The 25,334-nt window shown below is 43.8% G+C and overlaps 1 protein-coding gene and 1 long non-coding RNA gene across 2 annotated transcripts; both read left to right on the forward strand.

Moving 5' to 3' along the window:
- Nucleotides 1–324: 324 nt before the first annotated feature.
- On the forward strand, nt 325–2,857 carry LOC123449000 (THO complex subunit 4A-like). Its single transcript, XM_045126060.1, has 5 exons — nt 325–682; nt 810–953; nt 1,499–1,567; nt 1,647–1,825; nt 2,334–2,857. The coding sequence occupies exons 1-5, from the start codon at nt 461–463 to the stop codon at nt 2,539–2,541; spliced, it is 822 nt and encodes a 273-aa protein (XP_044981995.1). The 5' UTR covers nt 325–460; the 3' UTR covers nt 2,542–2,857.
- Nucleotides 2,858–4,893: 2,036 nt separating this feature from the next.
- LOC123449001 lies at nt 4,894–6,366 on the forward strand. Its single transcript, XR_006631948.1, has 2 exons — nt 4,894–5,332; nt 5,413–6,366. It is a non-coding gene; the product is annotated as an uncharacterized LOC123449001 (long non-coding RNA).
- The last annotated feature ends 18,968 nt before the right edge of the window (nt 6,367–25,334 follow it).

Raw genomic sequence — 25,334 nt, forward strand, 5'->3', positions numbered from 1 at the left:
CAAAGAGTTCCCTGAGTCTTGAGCAGAACAATTTTTTTATTTTAACGAACATAGTTCTGCTTTTCCCCGCAAAAACGAACAAACATAGTTCTGCTTTTCCCCGAAAAAACAAACAAACATAGTTCTGCTTTTAAACTGGTTTGGCATAAAACGGAATTTGTAGGAAGGAAGAACGGCCCCGATCCGCGAAGTCCCGAACCGACCCAGCCAAACAATCCCCATCGCGCCCGCGTGGGTCGTGACTCGTGCGCCCCCACCCCACCTCCACCACGCGTTCTCCCTACGCGTCTCCCCCTACTATTTTATCGCGCCCGCCTCCCGCAAAAATATCTCCCAAATTCCCCAACACCCCACGACTTGGTAACCCTATTCAACTTCCCCATCAATTCGATTCCCCATCGCCGAGCTCCCCCCTCCCAACCCTAGCGCCAGATCCGCCCGCCCCCGCGCGCGCGAAGCCATGGCGGAGACCATCGACATGTCGCTCGACGACATCATCAAGAACAACAAGAAGGGCAACTCCTCCTCCGGCGGGGGCGGCCGCCGCCTCGAGGGCCGCCGTGGATCTGCCGCTGGCGGCAGCGGCGCGGCCTCCGCCGCCTCCGCTGTCGGAGGCGTCGGCCCCAACAGGCGCGCCTTCAAGAGGTCGGGGAACAGGGCGGCGCCCTACCAGCCGCCGAAGGTACGAACGAATCGCACGGGCTACTAGGCTTTGCGCCGTCGGCGAAGGGGATCGATGGACTTCCGTTTTCGCCGAGGCGCGGGAGGATGATCCGGTGGTTTTCTCACTCTGGTGTGACGCGATCCAGGCCCCGGAATCGGCGTGGCAGCACGACATGTACTCGGACGCCTCTGCCAGAGGCGGCGGCGGCGGGAGGGTCTCGGCTATCGAGACCGGCACCAAGCTCTTCATCACCAATTTGGACTTCGGCGTCTCGACCGAGGACCTCAAGGTATATACGTCGCCGGATCTACATGTCGAGTCGTTGCTCTCATACTCATGTAGTTATTCGGTTGCTTCTGAGTAGTTGGTCCCCGACGATCTCATATAGTTTATTTCTAGATCTGGCATAGGCCAGTACTATAGCTGTAATTTGGTCGTGCTGGTAGCCTCGCGTTGTTGTAGTGGACCGAGCTAATCTTTTCTGAATTTTCTTAGCTTGCTTATTAGGTGAATAGGACTTGGTTTAGTTTTCAATTATAGTTCTTAGCTTATTCCAAATGGTGTGGCCTCTTTGGAGGTGTGGTTATGTTCTCATTTGCGCTGCTGTAATCTTGATTTGATATGTTTAATTGATGATGTGGATTTCTTTGTGTGCATATCTTATTGCTTACTTCGTAAGTTCACAAAGCTGCTCACATGGGGTTCTTTTCTTGTTATGGTTTCTCAGTTTGTATAGTTTACTTAAACATTGATATCGTTCTCCATAGAATGCTCTTGCTGTTTCCTGTTCATAGGGTACTCTTCCTGAGTTATTTTTTTCTTTCAATGGTTCAGGAGCTTTTCTCCGAGCTGGGTGATCTGAAGCGATGCTCGATTAACTTTGACCGAAGTGGGCGGTCTAAGGTACGTGATTCCGTCTTATGTTTTTCTTTGTTCCATGTGTGGGTTCTGTGCGATGCCTGACAGTACTTGTGTGTTGCAGGGAACAGCTGAAGTTATATTTGCAAGGCGTGGTGATGCTGTTGCAGCGATAAAGAAATATAACAATGTCCAACTTGATGGCAAGCCTATGAAAATAGAGATACTTGGGACTAACACTCCTACAGCTCCAGCTGCACTACCAACCAATAATGGAAGCTATGCTAGGAATGTTGCTAAGAGGTATGTTAGATTTGACGCTTTATTTATTTGTGGATTCAATCCACAGCAATTCAAACATCTAAATTTGCCTGTTTGCTAGAATTAGTCATAAACTCCTATGTGATATTAAATTTTGTGGATGGTGATAATACAATTGTTTGCTGTAATTGCTATGATATATAGCAGAAGTGTTCCATTGCACTATGACCAAGAGACTTGTCCATCAGTTTGTTAGGCAAGTGCGATCCCCAATATTTCAGGAGACATTATTAAACAGTAGGTGCTCTCCGTGTTGCAATGGCACCACATTAAGTTTGTTCTTAGTTGTAGGGGTATTAGCAGAAGTGATTGAATTATGAATTTCAGTTTCAAGAATTCATCTTTGTCTAACTAGTTAGCCGGTTAGGTTATCAAGCATATTAATCATGTTCTACCATTTTCCTGAATGATTATAGGTGTACCTTTTATTGCTTTTGTCTGTCAGTTATAGTTTTTCCCACCTTACCGTACACCACTTTGTTTGTTACAGTGCACCAAGGGGTGTCTCAGCTAGTTTGCCACAGAACAGGCCCCGTGCAAGGGGTGGGAGGGGTCGTGGTGGTGGCGGCGGCGGAGGCAGTGGATCTGGCGGTCGTCGTGGGAAAGAGCGTAGTCAGCCAAGGTCTGCTGAAGAACTTGATGCTGAGTTGGAGAAGTACCATGCCCAGGGTGCGGCGCCGATGCAGACCAACGAATAAGTCGACATCTTTGCAGTGTTGATATTTTCAACATGAAATTTGAAGGATGCCCCTACGTTCCTGCTTTTTGTGCTACTATGTTCAAGGGACAACAAAACCTTTTACTTGTCAGGTTCTTGGCTTACTGAATTGTATGGGTTATGTGTCTACATAGAACTAGAGTTGAGTGGATACCAGTGAACACTACTGTTATGAACATTACTTGATTGCCTTTAGTTTCTGCCTTCCTTGAGGAACGCAAGGACTAAGGACCACCCAAGTTGCTCCGCATGTGAAAGTTATTGAAGATGTATGAGGTGCTCACATTCCTTTGCTACCCGTCTATCATGAGGCTGAAAATCAGATGTGCCATGGTGATCAAGTTAAACCCTTATCTTGGGTGGTCTTTGGGCGTTGTTTCCCTGCTGAACGAGCTTTTTAAGCTTCAGCCATCTTTAGTAAGAGGTATGTTTTCCCACCTGTTTGCATTTCTTCAGTTAATTGGTTTATTACTTTCTTAACACGATATGCAATTCATGGGTTTAATGATCCTTTTCTCTCAAATTGCAGGTGGTTGCTAATCTTATGTTATTATTATGCTAGCATTGCTTTTGATGTAGCAATATTCTCTTGCCCATACCGAGCCACATGCCAGCTGGAGAGCGTGTTCTTTTAGAAGTTCGTGTGATCTTTCTTCGTCAGGTGCTCAACAAGTTGCCTGTGGCTGTGGTAGTTGTGCTTCTTCCTAAAGAAGCATCAAGGTGCAAATCTAGCAATACTCTCTTGCACATACGAGTCACATGCCAGCTGGAGGGATGGATACTGTTCTTTCGTGTGATCTTCCTTCTTCAGGTGGTCCACAAAGTGCCTGGTATGATTTTGGTGGCTTGCTAGCTGTGCTTCTTACTGAAGAAGCATTAAGGTGCAAATCTTGCTTTGCGATCTGCTTTAACAGTTAAGGGTTGTCTATTGGTTTGATGGTACACATAGATTTTGCCATCTTTTGGATGCCCTTTTGCCCCCCTTGCAGCCGCTGACTTCATTTATGGTGGTTGGTGGGCCATTTCTGTTTGAAATTCAACTAGGCGGCAAAGTATTATTTGGAACCCACCTAATCTGGCCGATCTATTCAACTATATCTTTGTTCCTTGCTGGGGATTAGAATCATATGGCTGACTTGTTTCAACCTGTCCAATTTTGCTGTTGGATTGATGAATAATGGCTTGAAGTTGGCCATTTTTGGTAGCATGAGGCCAACCACTGAAATATTCAGTCGCTTGTTTTAGTTTTTCACTATTCCAGCCACCATGACTAGATATGCAACGTCTAAGTGTTGCACTGGTAGATGTTCTGGTGTTTCAGTATTGTTTTCTTGTTGCTGTTATTGTTTTGATCTGCCATATAGATTGTGTTGTGTTGGATTTTTATGCTTTTGAGGAGATGTCATTTCGCTGGTTCTTTTCTGCCATATAAAAGATCAAGCATGTTTTTTTGGCAATTATGAATATCAGCCTTTTTCAGTGTTACTTATCTGCGTGTCTATTACTTTTTACAAAATGCGGTTGCAGATTGCAAGTAAGCATGATTGTGCTCAGTTTAAATAAACTACCGATGCAGATAGGTCCTACTTCAGGAATATAAGGTTGTACTCCCTCCGTCCTAAAATAAGTGTCTTTGATTTCCGATTTTCTACAACGTTGGTAGAAGTGAACACGGAGGGAGTTTATGCCATAATTTTGGTTATTGTACTCTTAAAAGACGTGGTTTGATCACCCTGGCATCATTGTTACCTTATTGTTGAATGAACCGAGTATTGGTCGGTTTAGGTAAGTAGCGAGTGCAACTGAAATAGGCAACTGTGGGTATTTAACTACAGATTTTGTAGAACCATATCCAAGCCGTATGATCAACTTAATAGGGCGGACGCTAGGCGTCATCTGGCTGATCCGTGTTCAGCTGGGTCGTCCAGCATATCGAAGCCGTATGATCAACTTAATTACGTAATTGAGTTATTTAATTGTTATATTTTCTTAGCTGATCACGACTTCTGAGAACCAGCCCCTTTAGTATATCAGTTAGGCCTTGTTCGGTTAAACCTCTCTCAGAGGTTTGGAGGGGATTGAGGAGGAATTTGACTTGTATGGATTTAATCCTCTTCAATGCACTCCAATCCCTTCCAAGCCCCTTGCAACCGAACAAGCCCTTAACTACTTAAGTAGCAAGTCACCCATTCCCTAAAAGAAAGAAGCAAGTCATTCATGCTAACGCAATGGCCCAAGCTGCTTCAAAAAGACCATGGTGACCGGCTGTTGTAGTTGTAGTGTGAGGCTGCAAGCAGTGTCGCGATGTTGGATGGCGGTAGCATCGAGCGATGCTACGAGGCTTAATGTGACGAAAGCCCAGCCACTTCAATGTTCTTGTGACAATATGCTTCGATGGCTGTGGTGATGGCACGACGGCGTGCTTCAACGGCCACGATGCTGCTGCAATTGTACCTTGGCTACTTAGATGTTGCGATGAAACACTTTGGTTGGAGAGGTGTGCGTTGATTGTCATAGGATGTTACCACAACAACATGTCTGCGTCAATGATGTTGTGATGGCCTGCTTTGATGGCAACAATGGGTGCTTCGGTAGCCGTGGTGATGCTATGACGACAACAGGACTAATTTAATGATGTTGCAATGACGGGTTTCAGTTTACATGACAGTGTTGCAATGAACCGCAATGACGGTATGCTTTGAATGATCACGACAATGTTGTCACCGCGTGCTTCGATGGTGACGACGGGTGCTTCGGTACCCATGGTGAAGGTGCGACGGCAACCCAAATGCTTTGATGATGTTGCAATGGCGTGCTTGAACAACTGTGAAAATGCTGCTGCAACGAACAGGTACTACGACATGCTTCAAACGGTCACGGAGATGTTGTGATCGCGTGTTTTGTTGACCGCAACGATGCTTTGATGAAGTCCTGGCTGCTTCGACCGTGTTGCGACTATGTGCTTCCTTGTTGTGGTAGTGCTGCAACGATGGCACGGCTGTTCTGACGATGCTATGATGGGCTGCACCACGACTGCTATGATAACAATGCGATGGCTGCACCCTGATTGCTATGATAACGATGCGATGATATCTATGCTTTGACGACCAGGGCGGTGGCAGAGGCATTAAGGATTACTACCCTAAGCATTGCTATATCCAAGCAACCATGGCACCATGAGCTTGCTAGTATCGAATCCAACAAACACCCATGGTCAAGAATATGGTGTTTTGGAATCTTTGTTTGCTACTTGCTACATGCTTCCTCTTCAGGTTACTTGTAGCATCACGTACATGCGTAGTTACCTGGGTAAACCATATGAAAAAATAGAAGTGGAATGGAATTGTTAAATAGTCACTGGGACCACTTAGCTTCAAGCTTGTGTCTAGCTACAACCACAGCTACGCGGTCAGAATCAGATGGGTCAGAAGCTTCGCATGGACACAAGCGATCGAACGGCGCCGAACGTGGCTGATGAAACCAACAAATCGGATCGGCTGATGAAACCAACAAATCATCCGATTGATTTTAAACACTTTTCTTTAAATAGGGATGGCTTCATTCAACTAGGGTCATAAGAGCAACTCGGACGCTTTTGTTCGTTTTTTGTCTGTTTGGGTCGGCCGGCAGCCCGACGTCCGCCCTGTTTTAGATTTGGGCCGGCACTGGCCCAACATGCTTACCCATATGTGCCGGTGTGGCCGGTTGGTTCATTTTTTGCATTGCTTTTGCATTCAAATATATAGCTTCGATCGAATAAAATAGCATAGTTTTACAAGTCAAATAAAAGTAAAAATGTCTCGCATAGTTTTGCAAGCCGAATAAAGAAGATACATCTATTGGTTGCCAACATGAGTCCATATATGCTCAATCAAATCATTTTGCAGTTGTACGTGAGTTTTCTAATCACGCATGTCATGATGAAATTGGATGGACTGTTCAAACGTTGCCGCTCCTTCATGCTCAGGCACAACATTCTCACCCTGAAACTGAAACCCTTGATCGTAAAGACGTTTCGGGCGCTCATCTTCTACGATCATATTGTGCATGATCACACAAGCAGTCGTTACCTCCCATAGTTTTTGCTTGTTCCAGGTATTAGCAGGATACCGAACGATGCCCCATCGAGATTGCACAACATCAAAGTTACGCTCGACATCCTTCTTAGCACTCCCTTGCTCTTGGGCAAATCTTTTCCTCTTCTCTCCGACAGGGTCGGGGATTGTCTTAACAATAATGGTCCACTGAGAATAGAAACCGTCAGCCAGGTAGTATCCTTTGTCGTAGTTGTGGCCGTTGATAGTAAAGTTCATCGGTGGGCTGTTACCTTCGGCAAGCCTAGCAAACACCGGCTAGCGCTGAAGCATGTTGATATCATTATGTGATCCAGCCATGTCAAAAAAGAGTGTCAGATCCAGAGATTTTGAGACGCCACGGCCTCTAGTATGACAGTGCAAGCCCTGACATGGCCTTTATACTGCCTTTGCCAAGCAGAAGGGCAGTTCTTTCACTCCCAGTGCATGCAGTCTATGCTGCCAAGCATCCCTGGGAAGCCCCTGCTGACATTCATCGCAAACAAACGTGTTGTATCTTTAGGAGTCGGCTCTCTTAAGTACTCAGGACCAAACACAACAATAATGGCCTTGCAGAACTTATACATGGACTCTAGGCATGTAGACTCGCTCATACGGACGTACTCGTCAATGAGATCACTGGGCACTCCGTATGCAAGCATTCGGATGGCGGTAGTGCATTTCTGATAAGAGGAGAAACCAATCTTTTCAACGGCATCCTCTTTGCACTCGAAATAATCATCGTAGCCGACCACCCCTTTCTAATACGGTTGAAAAGATGTCTACTCATAAGGAAACGACGACGAAATTTCTGATGCTTGAACAACGGATTTGTTGTATCAAAATAATGCTTTCAAAGAAGGAGATGCCCGCTCTCTCGGTTGAGATTCAACGCCGGATGGTGGCCCGAAATGGAGCCACGGAACAACGATCGCTGGCTATTGAGGTGGTGATGGACCAACACGGCAGCCAACATCTCCTCCTCTTCATCGGGCGACGAATCGTCGGAGTCGCAAAGAAAATTGTGAAAAACAAACTCATCGCTGGAGTCCATTTTGTACCTTGGCAAACTGTCGAACAGCTTGCAGGCGTCGACGTAGGAGACGACCGGCGAAGGGAGTGGCCAGCGTCCGACGAGCGTGCCGGTGAGGCTCCGGCCGGGGCGGTGAGGCGGCTTCTTGATCGCGGCCGACAGCTGGCAGAGTCACCGGAAAAAATGGGCGACGACGTCGGCGACGAAGGGGGCGAGGGTTGCTGTTGGATGGGGGAGGCCAATGTGCCACCGACGAGCGGGCCCGAGAAGAAGAAGGCGAGCTCACGCATCCGTCTCGTGTCCGCGCCGACGCAAATCCGGCTCAAAAATGAGCCGGGGATGGATCGACGAAAAGCGGACACACGTCCGTTTAGGTCGGCATGTTGAGCCGATTTTTTTGTTCGCACCGACCCAAACGAACGTCAGCGAACGAAATGGGTCGTCCGGTTGGAGTTGCCCTGACCCACCCTCGCTGCTGTCCTTGACTTGCCCTTCCTTGTCGGTGATTCGACTAGCCGATTTGCGTGTCCTTGTCGGTTATTCACGTCTATGTTGTTTCCTAGCCTAGTGGGAGCCTCCTGCTTCCGCGTGGTCACCTCTGGCATCCGTCTTCCTTTGACTGCCGCTCTCCTCCTTGATCGTGGGGGAGGTATGGTTCTGTGGGAGAAGTATGGTTCGAGATCTACCACAAGGAGCATGGCGCTAAACTTCCCCGGAGCACCGTGCAACTGCTCACGCCCTTTTGATCATCCGCATTGTGTTGGGCGAAGGAGTTGCATGAAGTCAAACGCACATACAAGGAGTATATCGTGAAGTTGCTGCAAGACGAATGGGAGCTCCTCGCAGTCAGCGCGACGTTGATATGTGAGATGAATCATAGACAAGGTGTGCTGGGCAGACCAAGCGGGAGTACGAGAGTACTACAGTTAATAGAGAACGCTAGAAAATATTGCGGAATCGGCAAGCCAAGCAAGCTTGTACTCTAGTACTGTACAATGCAAGGTGCTTAGTGCTTATTTCTACGAAATTGTTGTCTAATTAAACGTCTGCCCATGAAAAGTAACTGTCGGTGTTTAAAAAAACTTCTTATTTTTCTAAGCATCTATCTGAACACTTTGCATTGTATAAGTCCTTATGGAAACCGATGATCGTAGGGATTTGCAATGCTAGCGGTTCAACGAAGGCTGTGCTCCTACGGGCGATGATGGGCAAGTGGCCTAAGCAAGCCCTTTTCCATTTTAGCAAAATTCTTTCTATTTATACCTGTTTGAAGGTATTCATCAAGGCATGGGATTTGTGAAAAAAGGTTTGTGCGCGTACACGTTAGGCTGTGTTTGATAGCAAGGTATTGCAAAAATCAAAGTATTGAAAAATTATGGTATTTAAGTCTGTAGGAACTAGATACCATAGTTTTGATATATCAAAGTATTTTGAATTGTTGTAAATACTGCGACCTGTTTGGCTAGCATCAACGTAAAATTAGCTACTTAGTTGATTGATAGGCGTTAGTTGCAATCACTCAATGGTTTGGTTGATCACAGATGATTAGTTGGGTAGGTACTCGTGTGCCGTGGCAGGCTTCGATGGACACAAATTACACAAGCAAGAGCTACAGCTACAGCAGCTCAGCTTTGCAGCAGCACGCCTGGGTAGCAAGCTCGACCAGCAGTCCAACAGGGCTTGCTCGCTCCGTTCCTCACGGCTGGAGGAGCCGAGGAGGAAACAACGCAACCCCACGGAGGCAGGGATCAGTGGCTGTCATGGAGAGGCGGCAACGCGACAGAGGAAAAGGTTGCATGGAGGAGCTCAAGGGCGAGATCCGACGAAACGGCCGTCAAGCAGAAGCAACTGGAGGATGAAGGAGGGGGCGACAGCGGCTTGGAGCAAGGAGGAAGATGATGCAAGCTCAGTTTTTAAAAAAGTGGTAGAGGGTTCTGTTTTTAAAAACAGAGAAAATACCGTGTCTTACGAATGGTGTAGTATTAAAACCATAGTTTTAGTGACATCTATTAAGGTTAAATTACAATCTGTAATTTAGGAAAAATCTCCCCTTGCCCAATGGACATGCGGGTGCAACCGACGCATCTTCCTAGAACCACTCTTCCTGTGGATCGTCGTGTCTCTTCAGGAGACATTTAAGCTTCCTGTAATCCATCGATTAAGATGACTCAAAACACGTTATCAGCACTTGCATACCAAAAGCGAAGAGCAACACAGAAAGAGAGAACACAGAAGAAAGGGAGGGAAGGAGCACTTGCCAACTGTGAGATGCCACACCTTGTCTCCTTCTTTCTCCGTCTGATCCGCGAGGACGGTCGCCGGTACCGTCTCGTTGCCCGTCGCCGCCATGGAGTGGGTCGCCTCAGAAGTTTCTGTCATCGATGCAAGCTATCCGTCGCTTCGGCCTCGATGTCGTTGGACATGGCCACCACACCCCTGGACACGGCCGCCGTGCCGTCGGATGCGCCCATCGTGGTGCTCCTCGCGCCCATGGCCATACGTCGATGGGGTTCAACCCCTGGCTGACGGCCCGCCCGAGCGTCCCTATGACGCACGGGGCTGCAGTAGCGCCAGCTTCGCCCCCGGGTCTCCGCCTCCACCCCCTTCTCCATCAACGGCTTGGCTGACCCCGTCGACGCCCACGCCGGTAGCCGAGACCATCGGCCCGAGTCGTGCCCCGGGGCTACGTGCCTTCGTGGTTCCCCCCCCATAATCTTCAGAAAAGCGGGGAAATAAGCATCTTGCAAGTGAAATCATGCGACAACCTTGCTGATTTATTTACTAAGTCTTTACCAAACTCAACACTTTAGAAATATGTTCATGGAATTGGTATGCAATGACTTAGGGACTTGCACGCATCAGGGGGAGTTTCTTCTTGAGATATCCTTGTTTAATGACATCACATTATGCTATATCTTTGTGAGTTTATTTTCAGGTTCTCATCAAGTTTTCACGAAGAACTTATTGGAGGAGAAATCTTTGAGATGATAGCGCTACCCCGACAATTGTGGGATGATTCTACATGGTCAAGCGTATATTGGGGAGAATGTTAAAATTAAATTACAATCTGTAATTAAGGGGAAATCTCCCCTTGCCCAACGAACGCACGGTTGCACCCGCACGGACGCTCATGTCCTTCTGCAACCGACACATCTCCGTGGAACCGACTCCTCCTCTGGATTGTCGTGTATCTACAGGAGATACTTAAGCTTCATGTAATCCATCGATTAAGATGATTCAATCACTTGATTCAAAACAACAACCAAATACCACCATAGTAAATAGAACTATGGTAATCTCAAATATTGTAGTATTCTCAAAATGCTTGAAAAAAACTGAGTTATCAAATGGAGCCCAAGCTATGAGCAGATGAAAAGAAGGAAAGAAAAATTGTGCATAAAGATCATGAGGGCTAGTTTTGCATGGAAGATTTTTTCTTGGTGGGTCTAGTTTGTCGGGAGGGCTTGGAGAGTGTGCGACAAGGACGTTCACGTACATGCAAGGCTCGGAGGAGCGTGCTGGAGTGTGTTGTGCTGAGATTATGATTTACATGGACGTCTAGCAATGCATAATGATATTTTTTGTTGTTGGGAAGAATGCATAATGGTATTTTGGGTTGATACGTGTAAGTGCATCTAGTGCTCCTTAGTGATTTTGGTGGTTTGAAGACTTATAGGTTAAGAGACTGATATGTTTGTGAGTGTACAGAGGCTCTATAAGTCGTTGAGGAGCTTGAGTTATCCGATGAATATCGACCCCTAAAAAGTATGTCTTCGGGTGAAGACTTTGGTCTTTCCTTGAAGACTTTGATCGCGAAGAAATTGCAAAGAAATTGATATTCCTCATGAAGATATTGAAGATGAGGAATTCGGTGTGTCCTCAAGAAAACATTCTGAAGACTTTGAAGCGTGAAGATTTACTCTTTCTGTTTCATTTTCTTTACACTTGAGTCATAGGAACACCGTACTCTTAAAGGGGGCCGAGGTAAAACTACAGAATGATTTTCCTCATGATGCTCAACCCAAGACTAAATCCACCAAAGCCTCAAAGCGAGGAATATGAGAGACATGAGGACTTTCACAATTGAAAGTTCCGACCGTTGTCGCGCCACGCGCCACCTCACTGATCTTATCCATCCAACGGTCATATTATTAAAGGGTATTTATTGCAAATCATGTCGGGATGCTCCCAGGCTATAAATAGCCACCCCAAAACCAGTTGCTGGTTGGCTGCTCCGAGAGAAACTGACACTTGTCATTTAGAGCAACCCAAATTCGCGAGAGTCTTTGAGAGAAAATCATCAAGTGAGGAAATACCCCAAACACCAAACCCAAACCAAAAACCCAAGTGATTGAGCATCACGGAAGAAGTTGTTCCCATGTGGAACCGACGCTTGTTACCTTTGAGGATTGTGTATCCTCCAGATGGTTAGGCGTCATGGTCTAGAGCATCCAGCCGTCAATTGTGGATCACCGGGTGACTGAGTTTGTGAGGGTTTGGAAGTCTGCCCTAAAGACTTACCACGAGAGGACTGTGTCCTTAGCTCAAGGAGAATACGTTAGGGACTGTGTGTCCCGGGATTGTGTGTCCTTTGGTTTCAATACCAAGCCGCTCCGAACCATATGTACAACTGTCACAACAATTGGAACTGGGTCATCAACAACTGTCTTCATCGAGCTACGGGTTCTATTTCTTCAACCTTCTCATTTCCTCAATTGTATGTTGAAGACTTTCATCTGTACTGTTTGAAAAATTTGTGTGAAGACTTTCTATGAATTTCCTCAACCTCAAATTCTTCACTTGAGTTAATCTTCACCTGCTTACTCTCTACTTGCAAACTATGCAAACCGAATCTATTAAATCTCATCGAGTACTTTGCGGTAGACTTTTTGCACACCTAATCCTGTACTATTTCCACTGCATTCAGTTCATGACTGAGGACTTTCCTTGCTAGGAATTTCCTTAGTGATGAAATTATAAAAATCTCCCATTCACCCCTCTAGTCGATATAACGCACTTTCAATTGGTATCAGAGCAAGGTACTCCCTTGTTCTGTTTGATTTTGGTTTAACCGCCTAGAGTTTTAGTTATGTCGACCGCAAGTATGATCAAGGTTACTGCAGGATGTCCTACCTTCGAAGGAAAGGACTTCCCTTACTGGAAGACCAAGATTCAAATGCATCTTCAAGCTATTGACAATGATCTGTGGTATACTGTGGAAAATGGTGTTCCCTCCATTACTGCTACTATCTCTGCCGCTGATGTGAACAAGTTTTAGCAACTTGACTCGCAAGCGAAGAATATCATCTGTGGCCATCTAAGCAAAGGTCAGTATGGCAGAGTGAGTGCTTTGGGCATAGCTAAGCTTATGTGCGATAGACTGTCCAAGGTCAATGACGGAGTCTTAACACAGCGAGACTGTCATTTCGATGTTCTTTCCAATCTCTGCAATCGCTTCAAGAGGCTTCACAATGAAAGCTGCCAAGATACATTTGATCGCCTCACTGACATCTCAAATTAACTGCAAGCACTAGGAGCTAGAGACATCACTGACCATGAAGTTGTGAAGAAACAGCTATGATCTCTTGATCCATCATTTGACACACTGGTTCTGATGATTCAAGAACGAAGAGACTACAAGATGCTTGATCCTGCTGATATACTTGAGAGACTCAATGCCCATGAATTCCAACAAGAAGAAAAGAGAGATCTGTATGGACCAAGCTACTCAAGACTTCGTGCGCTGAAGGCTAAGGCTACTTCCTCATCTAAAGAAGAAGACTCGGATTGTAGCATTGGTGACCCTGAAGAACTTGGACATGAACTTACAATGCTCGTGAGGAAATTCCAGAAGCTCACAAAGCATGACCAGTTCGGTAAATCTTCAAGAAGAGATATGAGGAAATCAGAATCTTCATCTGAGGACTACAAGAAAAGAACCTGCCACAAATGCAAGAAATCTGGTCACTACATTGCTGATTGTCCTCGATGGGCGAAAGAATCAAGGAAGAAGAAATATAAGGATGAAAGTTCTGACGACTCAAAGAAATCTTCAAAATCCTCATCTTCAAAGTCCTCATCACACAAAAAACCAGTTTCAGAAAGGCTCGGACACTCATTGGCAGGAAAATGGATTCTGAAGAAGAATCTGAGGAATGTGATGAAGAGGAAGGTTCTGAAGTGGAGTCAGAGTCGGGTGTGGCAAGTCTTGCACTGGCTACCAAATTCGTCAGCAAGTCAATCTTCAACCTTGAATAAAATGACAACGCTATCTACACTGATGAATATGCTGATGACTTCGCTCCAACTTATTGCTTTATGGAAAAAGGTTCAAAGGTACCAAACCATACTTCATCATCTGATTCTAGTGACTGTGAACCTGATGATTATCCATAACCCAATTACTATAAACTTGCCAACGTTGCCACTAAGCAACAAAGTGCCATTGAAAAGCTTCATAAACTGCTAGACAAAAGTGATGATCTGTTGAATGATGAAATGAATCGTACCCAAGTTCTCAGTGAAGATGTAAAAAGTCTTCAGTCTAGATTTGATAGTCTTCAAGATCGTTATGGCACACTCTTGTCTGATCATGAGAAACTTTTCTATGAATTTCTTCAAAGGAATCTTGGTCTTGAGAAGTTAAAAATGTCTCATGATGATCTTTAAATGGAAAATGATTCATTGCTTGCTCAACAAATCAGTACCGCTCAGGTTGAATCCATTCCACCATGTCTGAAATGCATCAAGCGTGAAACTGCTAATTCTTCACAAGAATCATCAAATGCTTATATCGCTACAAATTCTTCAACTGTTCATGTGGTATCAAATTCTTCACTTGAAGAAACCACAAATGTTACTGACGAAAATGCAGGGTTGAAGGAATTGTATGTGACAGGCATATACAAAAGTCTCAAAGGGCATCAAACCCTTTGCGATGTGCTCAAAAAGCAGATTCTGAAGAGGAACCCGAGGAAAGAAGGCATTGCCTTAGAGAGGAAACCTGAGGAGTACCCCAAAACCTCATGGGTTACTACTAAAGGCCCTCCCGTTGATCCATCCACTCTAACAGGCTTTGCATGTGAAATGTCCTATTCCTCTGATGAGTCATTTGACTACAACTATAAGCTGTTCAAAAATCAATCTGGTGAAGTATTTGCTCGATATGTTGGAACTAACTACAGGAATGGACCACCCGTGAGGAAAATTCGGGTCCCCAAAAGTTGCTTGGAAAATCTTCAGGTGAATGTCCTCATCACTCCACCAGTGAAGAACCAGACCCCAGATCAAATTCCTCAGGTGGACCAAAGTCTTCACGAGGATCAAATTCCTCAAATGGTCAATATTATGCTCGTACTCGCACTAATGCTTCTGATATGCATGGAAACTACAAGGGACATGAATATGAGTGTTATTCCTCAAATCATTATGTTCATAAGTTCTCAAAGAATTTCTCTGCCTATTCATTTGAGTACTCTACCCCCCCTACCGTGAAAAGAAGTGCATTAGCTTCAATGCCTCCATTCTCATATGGTGCTCGCAGGATGATGAACTCTTTGCCACCCCTTCAGATGTGGGTGGTGAAGAAATTGAACTAATCACTTCTGGCGGTTAGGTCTCGAGATGAAAGTCAACATCGGAAGAATTTGCTGGAGACGTGAGGAAATTGCTTGATTGGACACAAGCTAAAAATGATGAAATGATAACATTTCACACGTCCTCAAATTTACTGTTTATGATGAAATTCTTATATGATGAAATTGATATCATATTCTTCAAGTCTGAAGCATATGAGATGGTAAGCTGTACTAATTCATGTGCAGGATGACAAACCCAAGAATACAGAGTGGGTTCTTGAGAGTGGTTGCACAAATCACATGACTGGTGATAAAAGCCTATTGATGAATATGCCACCGACTCCATCACCACTGAAGCAAATCGCTTACGCTGATAAAGATAAAAGCAAGGTATTGGGACTTGGTAAAGTGGTTATTTCCAAGGACCGACACATGGACAAAGTCATGCTTGTCGAATGCCTTGGGGTTAACTCATGCCAGTCTCAATGCTTTGTGATCTTGATATGATTGCCATCTTTGGAAAATATAGATGTGTAGTAGTCATGGAATCTGACAAATCCAAAGTCTTCGAAGGCTTTAGGAGAGGAGATTTGTATGTTGTTGATTTTTCCACAGGTCCTCGACCAGCCACATGCTTACTAGCAAAAACCTCAGAAGGTTGGCTATGCACCGATGATTGGGTCATGCGGGCATGAGGAATTTGCACACACTGGAGAAGAAGAATGTCATTGGCATCGAATCCGTAAAATTCCTCAAGGACCATCTGTGCGGTGCTTGTGAGTGTGGAAAAATAACCATATTCAAACACCCCTTGAAGACTATCATGATTACTACTTGTCCGTTTGAATTGCTTCACATGGATCTATTTGGACCTACTCATTATGCTACTCTAATCAATGCAACATCTTTATATGGCTTTGTCATCATTGATGACTATTCTCGCTATACTTGGGTACACATTATTTTGTACAAAACTGAAGTGCAGGAAGTCTTCAGACGATTTTCCTCAAGGGCATCGAAGAACTTCAGCGTCAAGATCAAACACATCAGGAGTGATAATGGGAGAAAATTCAAAAATACTGGTCTTGATGATTATCTTGATGAACTTGGTATTACTCACGAATTGTCTGCTCCTTATACTCCTTAACAGAATGGCGTTGTTGAATGCAAGAACATGACTCTGGTTGAAATGGCACGGACTATGTTTGAAGAATATCAGACTCCTCGTCGCTTCTGGCATGAAGCAATCAACACTTCATGCCACATCATCAACCGGGTATATCTTCACAAATTCCTCAAGAAAACCTCATATGAACTCCCCACTCACAAGAAATCCAATGTAAGTTATTTCAAAGTCTTCGGTGCAAGATGCTGGATTAGAGATCTTCACCACAGCTCAAAGTTTGCACCTAAAGCACATGAGGGTTTTATGCTTGGTTACGGAAAGGACTCGCACACCTACAGAGTCTTCAACATCTATCACAACAAGGTTGTTGAAACTGTAGATGTGCGGTTCTATGAAACTAATGACTCGCAAAGAGAGCAACTGCCTCCTGTGCGAGATAAATTGACTCCCGAGGAAGCCATCAAGATCAAGGCAACTGAAGATATCATTCCTACTGAGGAACAACCCTTTGTTGAAGAAGTCGTCCCCAACACTGAGGAAATTCAAGCAGGTGCACCTGAGGGAAATGCTACAGATCAAATTCCTCATCCCAACCAAAGTCTTCAACCAGCTCATCCAAGGTTTGCAAATGAAGTGGAACTTGACAAAATCCTCGATGACATCAATGAGCCAGGTCCTCTCACTCGCTCAAAAGCTTCACATTTAGTTAACTTTTATGGACATTCCTCGTTTGTGTCTATCACAGAACCCTCAAAAGTTGCTGAAGCTTTCATGGAACCTGAGTGGATACAAGCCATGCAAGATGAACTTCTTCAGTTCAAGCTAAATGACGTATGAGAACTCGTCAAAATATCATATCATCGCAAGCACAATATCATCGGTACCAAGTGGATCTACCGAAATAAGCAAGATGAGGATGGTCAGGTTATGAGGAACAAGGAACATCTTGTAGCCCAAGGCTACACACAGGTTGAAGGAATTGGCTTTGATGAAACTTTTGCACCTGTTGCTAGACTTGAAGCTATTCGAATATTACTTGCTTATGCTAACCATCACAATATTACTCTATATCAAATGGATGTGAAAAGTGCATTCATCAATGGTAAGCTTGAGGAAGAAGTATATGTTGCTCAACCCCCAGGTTTTGAAGACCCAAAGAATCCTGACAAATTATTCAGACTCAAAAAGGCACTCTATGGCCTCAAGCAAGCCCCTCGGGCATGGTATCATACATTGAAAGAATTCCTCATGAAGAAAGGCTTCAAAGCCGGTTCACTTAATTATACTCTTTTCACAAAATCCTATGACAATGAACTATTTGTGTGCCAAATATATGTCGACGACATTATTTTTGGTTGTACTGACAAACGTTACAGTGATGAATTTGCCTACATGATGGGTGAAGAATATCAAGTGTCTATGATGGGGAGCTAAAAAACTTTTTAGGTACAAATTCTTCAACAACGCAATCGCATCTTCATATCTCAGGAGAAATACTTCAAGGACGTTCTGAGGAAATTCGGCATGCATGAATGCAAAGGCGTCAAGATTCCTATGCCTACCAACGGCCACCTCTGCACTAACGAAAATGGTAAAGATTTCGATCAACAGGTATATCATTCTATGACTGGCTCTTTATTGTACCTATGTGCATCTAGGCCAGATATTATACTTAGTGTTTGCATGTGTGCTCGTTTTCAAGCAAAACCGAAGGAATCACACCATAAGGTTGTGAAACATATTCTTCGATATCTAGCTCACACACCAACACTATGATTATGGTACCCCAAGGGCTCAAATCTTCACCTCGTTGGATATTCTCATTCTGATTATGCTGGTGACCGTGTGGATCGCAAGTCAACATGAGACACATGCCATTTTATCGGAAGATCATTAGTCAGCTGGTCCTCAAAGAAGCAGAACTGTGTATCACTCTCCACTGCCGAAGCTGAGTACATTGTTGCTGGATCTTGCTGTGCTGAACTGCTATGGATGAAGCAAACTTTCAGAGACTGCATCATCAACATGAAGAATGTGCCCCTCTACTGCGACAATGAGAGTGCAATCAAGATCGCCTACAACCCAGTACAACATTCGAAGACCAAGCACATCCAGATTCATCATCATTTTCTTCAAGACCATTTCCTCAAGGGAAATATCATCATCGACCATGTGAAGACTGATGATCAGCTAACAGATATCTTCAGAAAGCCCTTGGATGAGAGAAGGTTTTGCAAGTTGCGGTGTGAGCTAAATATTATAGAATCTTCGAATGTCTTGTAAACATGCACACATCCTAACACTTATGCAAAATTGATGACTTAGATGTGCAACACACAAAGTAACGATTTTCTTCAATCAATGAAGAATATCATTCTAAGTGTGACGAAACCAATGAAGAATTTGTTTCTCAGGGCCCTACGACAATTGTACGCGGTGCCTGAAATCATCATTCTTATACGGTGGGCCACGTCACCACCCAACTTTGAAATTCTTCAAGTTGGAAATTCTTCAAAGTTGAAGTTCTTCATTTTGAGACTTTGTCACAAAATCCTCAAATCTTTAAAGTCTTCAAAATCTTCAAATTCTTCAATTTTTTTTGTGATGATCTTCATTTGAATATATACATTATAATGAGCTTTCAATGTCCTCGACATTATTCACTTATTGCTCAGTCTTCAATTTGGCATTTCCTCTAAGTGAATGTGATCGGATCCGACTCCCCTCTATGCTAAGCTCAACCCAGTATATTCTCAATTCTTCATATGCGCTCTGTTTGACACTTGTTCAAAATCCTCACTGAGTCCTTGTCAGCTGAGGACTTTGCAATGAATTCGTCAAAATTCAAAATTTATTTTTAACGTTACCACAGTAACCGCACCCACTACTCACGTTCGGATAACCATGATCTCTGCCACTTCAATCGTGGGTAACACGTGTCATGCGGAGACGAAGGGCAGTTCGCTCCGAAAGTTTCGGCCCGAACCGTTTTTCACTTGAGCTATAAATAGCCCCTTACCCCCTCTGCCAAAACTCTTCTCTTCCTCTCGTCTTCTCCGCTCGAGCTCAAACCCTAGCATCGCCGCTAGCATCTTCGTCGCTGGTGAGGAAAATCTTCAGTGCCTCGCCCTCGCCGTCGTTGGACTCACGCCGACCGCGGAACATCTTCTTCCGCCGCCGCCGTAGCTATCTCCAGTCACCAAGTTAGGGCACTGAAGATCTGGACCGAAGAACTTCCTCTTTTTACTGCTTCAGTTCATCGTGTTCTTCGCATAGGGTAAATAAAATCCTATTTTACTGCCCCCGTTGATATCTTTATTCCCTTTAGATTCATGAAATCAGTTTTACTCACAAATTCTCTCAGCTGCGCACACCCATGTCTAGAACACTTATGAATTTCACTAAGTCACTAAATTCTTCACGAGATTCCTTAATTGTGTAATTTTCGAATCTGCACAACTCTGGAACCCAAGATCAGAATGCTTAGTCAAATTCCTCAACTCATTGGTCAAATTCCTCAACTTAAGTAATTTTTTGATTTCCTCAAATCTGAGAACGTATATGACCTCTCCAAATTCTTCGCACCTATACTCTGTTCACACGTACAAAATGTCAGCTGATGAATCACTAGGTTCTCATCAACTTAACTCATTTGCAGCATTTCTAGAAGAAACATTACCTGTGTCCTCAGAATCATCAAGAATACAAATTCCTCAGCAAAAGCCTCAGCTGAAGAAAATGGAGGAAGACCGGAAACAAAAAGGTGGCAAGAAGCTGGAACAGAACACTGCCTTTGAGATCCCTGAGGAGATCTATGCTGAGTACTGTACACCTGATGAGGAAATTCATGGTGAAGAGAGCATGGCAAAGTGCAAGATACGACTTCAAAAGATAGAACGCAGATGTGCAAAGGAGTGGAAAGAATATAGATACGTTACTCCAAAATGTGCCAAGAAGTTTGCCCTCAAGCTTCCCTGCAAAAGGTTGCCACAAGGAGATCAACAAGCAACACATCTCTCAAGTGTAGCCACAACCGAGGATTACCCTGATGAAAAAGGCAAATATTTTTCTAAGCTGCATAAAAAGGCTAAAGGTGTTGTCACAAAATTCAATGAGGACTCTACTATTGCAGCTACCGCTGCCATTTCTTCAGCTGCTGAGGTCTCTGCTACAGAAAATCCTCAGAAGAAGGCCGTGTTGAAGAAACCAAGTCTCAGGCCAAAAGCCTCAACAACAGTATCAAAAGAGCAACTTCCTCAGAAAGTAGCAACGACTGCAAAATCCTCAACTGCAACAAAGTCTTCACCTCCTCCAGAGAAGCAACTTAGTAAGTTTCAATCTCAAAACACAAGTTCCTGTGTACCATCTGCCACTGGCTCAGCTTCCAAATCTTCACCGACTCTGTTGAAGACTAATATGACTGCCGGTAGAGGTACAAGGCCAAGTCTAGGCAAAGTCGTCAACGTTCTTGTGCATCAGAAGGAAGTGAAGAATATGATGATGAAACTCTTCAAGCCATCATCAGAAACAAGGAAGAAAGAGTTGCACAAGCCACCGGTAGCACCATTCCCCTCGCACTGGATCCGAAGGAATTGCTAAACTTCATCGATCTTTGGCATGAGGATCCAAACACTCCAATTGACGATTTGAAGCTTCCTCCTGGAGTAGGCCATATGGTTGCTACATTCATCAATGAAGCAAAATGGAAGGATCAGCAAGCCAAACAAGCTAGGTTTGCGAAGATCAAAAAGGAGAAATTCTTGAAGCAGAATCTCCTCAACCTATCCCCTGACAAGCTTGTTTCTACTCAGGCTGAGCTGAAGACCCTAACTGACAGATATACAAGTCTTCATGTTGATCAAAAGGGCGCCAAAGTGCAATTCGTCAAAGCCGCAACTGCTGCAGTTGATGAATACAACAACAGGGTTGCCGCTCCAAAGCAGCCAAGCTATACTGTGCAAATGGTTGAGGATGATGAAAATGAAGAACCAGCAGCTGAAAAAATTCCTCAGAATATTCCAGCTGAAGAATCTGCCAAGCCTAACAGTGATGAAGCAGTACCTGATGAAAATGCTCCTTCACCTAAGTATTGAAAGGTGAAGAAAGTGACCCCTCCGTCTGCAGCAGACGTGAAGAAAACTAAAGCTGCTGAAAAGGAAGCTAAGAAGAGAAAATCTTCAATTGCTTCAGAGTCCTCAGAAGCAAAACGCCTGAAGACTATGCCTTCAGAGTCTTCATCGGCCCTAGTGGATGCTACTCCCTTAAATGTAGCACCATCGTATATGATTGTTCCATTCGGTGAGGGATACATCATTCCAGAAGAGGACGAAAAATGGCAGACAATCGCTCTCGTGCATCCACACGGATGGATGAGGAAATTCAAGCAGATGATATTCCTCAAGCCACAACACCTCTGATACGTCTCCAACGTATCTATAATTTTTGATGGTTCCATGCTATTATCATGTCAACTTTGGGTGTTTTATATGTATGAATATGCTATTTTTGGGACTAACCTATTAACTCAGTGCCAAGTGCCAGTTTTTGTTTTTTCCGTGTTTTTGACCTTTTCGAGAGAAGAATATTAAACGGAGTCCAAACGGAATAAAACCTGTGGGATGATTTTTTCCATAACAGAAGATACACAGGGGACTTGAGAACCAAGGCAGGAGACCTCGGGGGAGATCACAAGCCCCCTAGACGCGGCGGGGGGGGGGGGGGCGCCTAGCAGGCTTGTGGGCCCCACGTGGCTCCTTTGCCCTACCTCTTTTGCCTATAAATTCTCTAAACTCCTGAAACAAAAGAACAGAGCCACGAAAATATTTTTCCGCCGCCGCAAGCTTCTGTCTCCGCAAGATCTCATCTGGGGACCGTTCTGGAGCCCTGCTGGAGGGGGATTCAGACACGGAGGGCTTCTTCATCAACACCATTGCCTCTCCGATGATGCGTGAGTAGTTCACCACAGACCTTCGGGTTAGTAGCTAGTAGCTAGATGACTTCTTCTCTCTCTTGGATCTTCAATACAAAGTGCTCCATGATCTTCATGGAGATCTATCCGATGTAACTTTATTTTGCGGTGTGTTTGTCGAGATCCGATGAATTGTGGATTTATGATCAGATTATCTATGAATATTATTTGAGTCTCCTCTGATCTCTTATATGCATGATTTCGTATCCTTGTAATTCTCTTCGAGTTATGGGTTTCATTTGGCCAACTTGCTCTATAATTCTTGCAATGGGAGAAGTGCTTGGTTTTGGGTTCATACCGTGCGGTGTCCTCACCTAGTGACTGAAGGGGTAGCGAGGCACACATCGTGTTGTTGCCATCAAGGGTAAAAAGATGGGGTTTATATCATATTGCATGAATTTATCCCTCTACATCATGTCATCTTGCTTAAGGCGTTACTCTGTTTGTTATGAACTCAATACACTAGATGCATGCTGGATAGCGGTCGATGTGTGGAGTAATAGTAGTAGATGCAAAAAGTATTGGTCTGCTTGTTTCGGACGTGATGCCTATATGTATGATCATTGCCTTAGATATCGTCACGACTTTGCGCGATTCTAGAAATTGCTCGACAGTAATTCTTTCACCCACCGTAATACTTGCTATCATGAGAGAAGCCTCTAGTGAACACTATGGGCCCCCAGGTCTACTTCACATCCTATATTCAGATCTACAAAATTACTTTGTTGCACTTTTCACCTTCAGATCTCACCTTGCAAATAATCATGAAGGGATTGACAACCCATTTATAGCGTTGGGTGCAAGTTTGTTTGTTTTTTCGCAGGTACATTGGTGCCTCATCTTGATACTCCTACTGGATTGATACCTTGGTTCTCAAACTGAGGGAAATACTTATCGCTACTTTGCTGCATCACCCTTTCCTCTTCAAGGGAAAAACCAATGCAAGCTCGAGAAGTAGCAAGAAGGATTTCTGGCGCCGTTGCCGGGGAGTATTCAAGTGAAGCATATCCAAGTAACTATTGCAAACTCATCTCTTGCATTTACATTATTTGCCTTTTGCCTCTCGTTTTCCTCTCCCCCACTTCCGAAAAAATTACAAAAATATTTGCCTTTTTCGTTCGCCCTTTTCTTTCGCTTGCTTTCTGTTTGCTTGTTTGCTAGTCCGCTTGCTAAGTCATCATGGCCCAACCAAATGATTATGATTCTTACTATAAAACGTTGGAAGAGATTGAAACTAGTGCTAAAAACTTCATGACTAAACAGTTTGATCATAATAGTTACTTTCGTAGAGAGCTAAGGGAGAAAAATTCTTTTATGGCTTATATGAATAAAGAGGTTGATGATATGGCCAAAGAATTCCTTGTGTTAAATTCTCAAATTCCTCGTCTCAAAAATTGGTAGGCCAGATTTCTAATAAACAAGCTACCTTAGTCAATAAAATGGCTGCTAAACCTGAAATATGTGATGAGAATCACGAATATCTTAAAGTGCTTGGTGTGACTCCTATTGAATCCTTGTTTTCTAATGTCAATCCTAATGATGATGGGGCTGGATATGAATCCACTTTGTTTGAGAAATGCCCCAATGATTCGGAGTCTATTTATCTTGATGCTAAAAGCACTGAAAGTGGAGTAGAGGATATCAAAACTTTGAGTAGTGATGAAATTACTACTTTGGATTTCAAGGAATTCAATTTTGATAGTTGCTATTTTATTGAAGCTATTTCCTTGATGCAATCCATGCTAAACTCTCCAGATGCTTATAGCCAAAATAAGGCCTTTACCGATCATATCGTTGATGCTATGATGAAATCTCTTGAAGAGAAACTTGAGTTGGAGATATCTATTCCTAGAAAACATCATGATGAGTGGGAACCTACTATCAAAATCAAGATTAAAAATTATGAATGCAATGCTTTGTGTGATTTGGGTGCTAGTGTTTACGCTATTCCAAAGTCCTTAGATTTCATTGTGCTTGATATTGATTGCAATCCGACATGTCCCATCATTCTTGGTAGACCCTTTCTTAGGACTATTGGTCCTGTTATCGATATGAAGGAAGGGAATATTAGATTTCAATTTCCATTAAAGAAGGGCATGGAACGCTTTCCTAGAAATAAAATAAGATTGCCTTATGAATCCATGATGAGGGCTACTTATGGTTTGAGCACTAAAGACGACGATACTTGATTCTATCGCCTTATGCCTAGCTAAGGGCGTTAAACAATAGCGCTTGTTTGGAGGCAACCCAATGAATAAATTTATTTTTTCTTTTTTGCTTTCTGTTTTGTTGTGTCCACACCATCATAATTCTGTTATGATTGTGTTTTTTATGTTTCTTTTAGTGTTTGTGCCAAGTAGAACCTTTATGATTAGTTTTGGTGATGGTTGTTTGATCATGCTGAAAAAGACAGAAACTTTTTGCTCACGAAATTATTTTTAATTCCTACCCCGAAAGAGATTTTGAGTTGATTCTTTTTGCTGCTGATTTATATGCAAAGTTCCCTAACCGTCGTGAGTTTTCAGAATTTTTGGGATACCAAAGGTATACGAAGTATACAAATTGCTACAGACTGGTCTGTTTTTGACAGATTCTATTTTTGTTGTGTTGATTGTTTATTTTGATGAAACTATGGTTAGTATCGGGGGGTACTAGCCATGGAAAAGTGAGAATACAGAAATATAACATCAATCTAAATGGAAATCAAGTTTTACTACAGTACCTAAAGAGTGGTGGTTTGTTTTCTTATGCTAATGATATCACGAGTTTCTGTTTAAGTTTTGTGTTGTGAAGTATTCAAGTTTTGGGTGATGTTCTCATGGACAATGGAATAAAGAGTGGAAAGAGCTTAAGCTTGGAGATGCCCAAGACATCCCAAGCCAAATTCAAGGACACCAAAAAGCCTAAGCTTGGGGATGCCCCGGGAAGACATCCCCTCTTTCATCTTCAATCCATCGGTAACGCTACTTGGAGCTATATGTTTATTCACCATTTGA

Source organism: Hordeum vulgare, chromosome 4H (assembly GCF_904849725.1).
Source record: "Hordeum vulgare subsp. vulgare chromosome 4H, MorexV3_pseudomolecules_assembly, whole genome shotgun sequence".
In the NCBI taxonomy this organism is placed as follows: Eukaryota; Viridiplantae; Streptophyta; class Magnoliopsida; order Poales; family Poaceae; genus Hordeum; species Hordeum vulgare.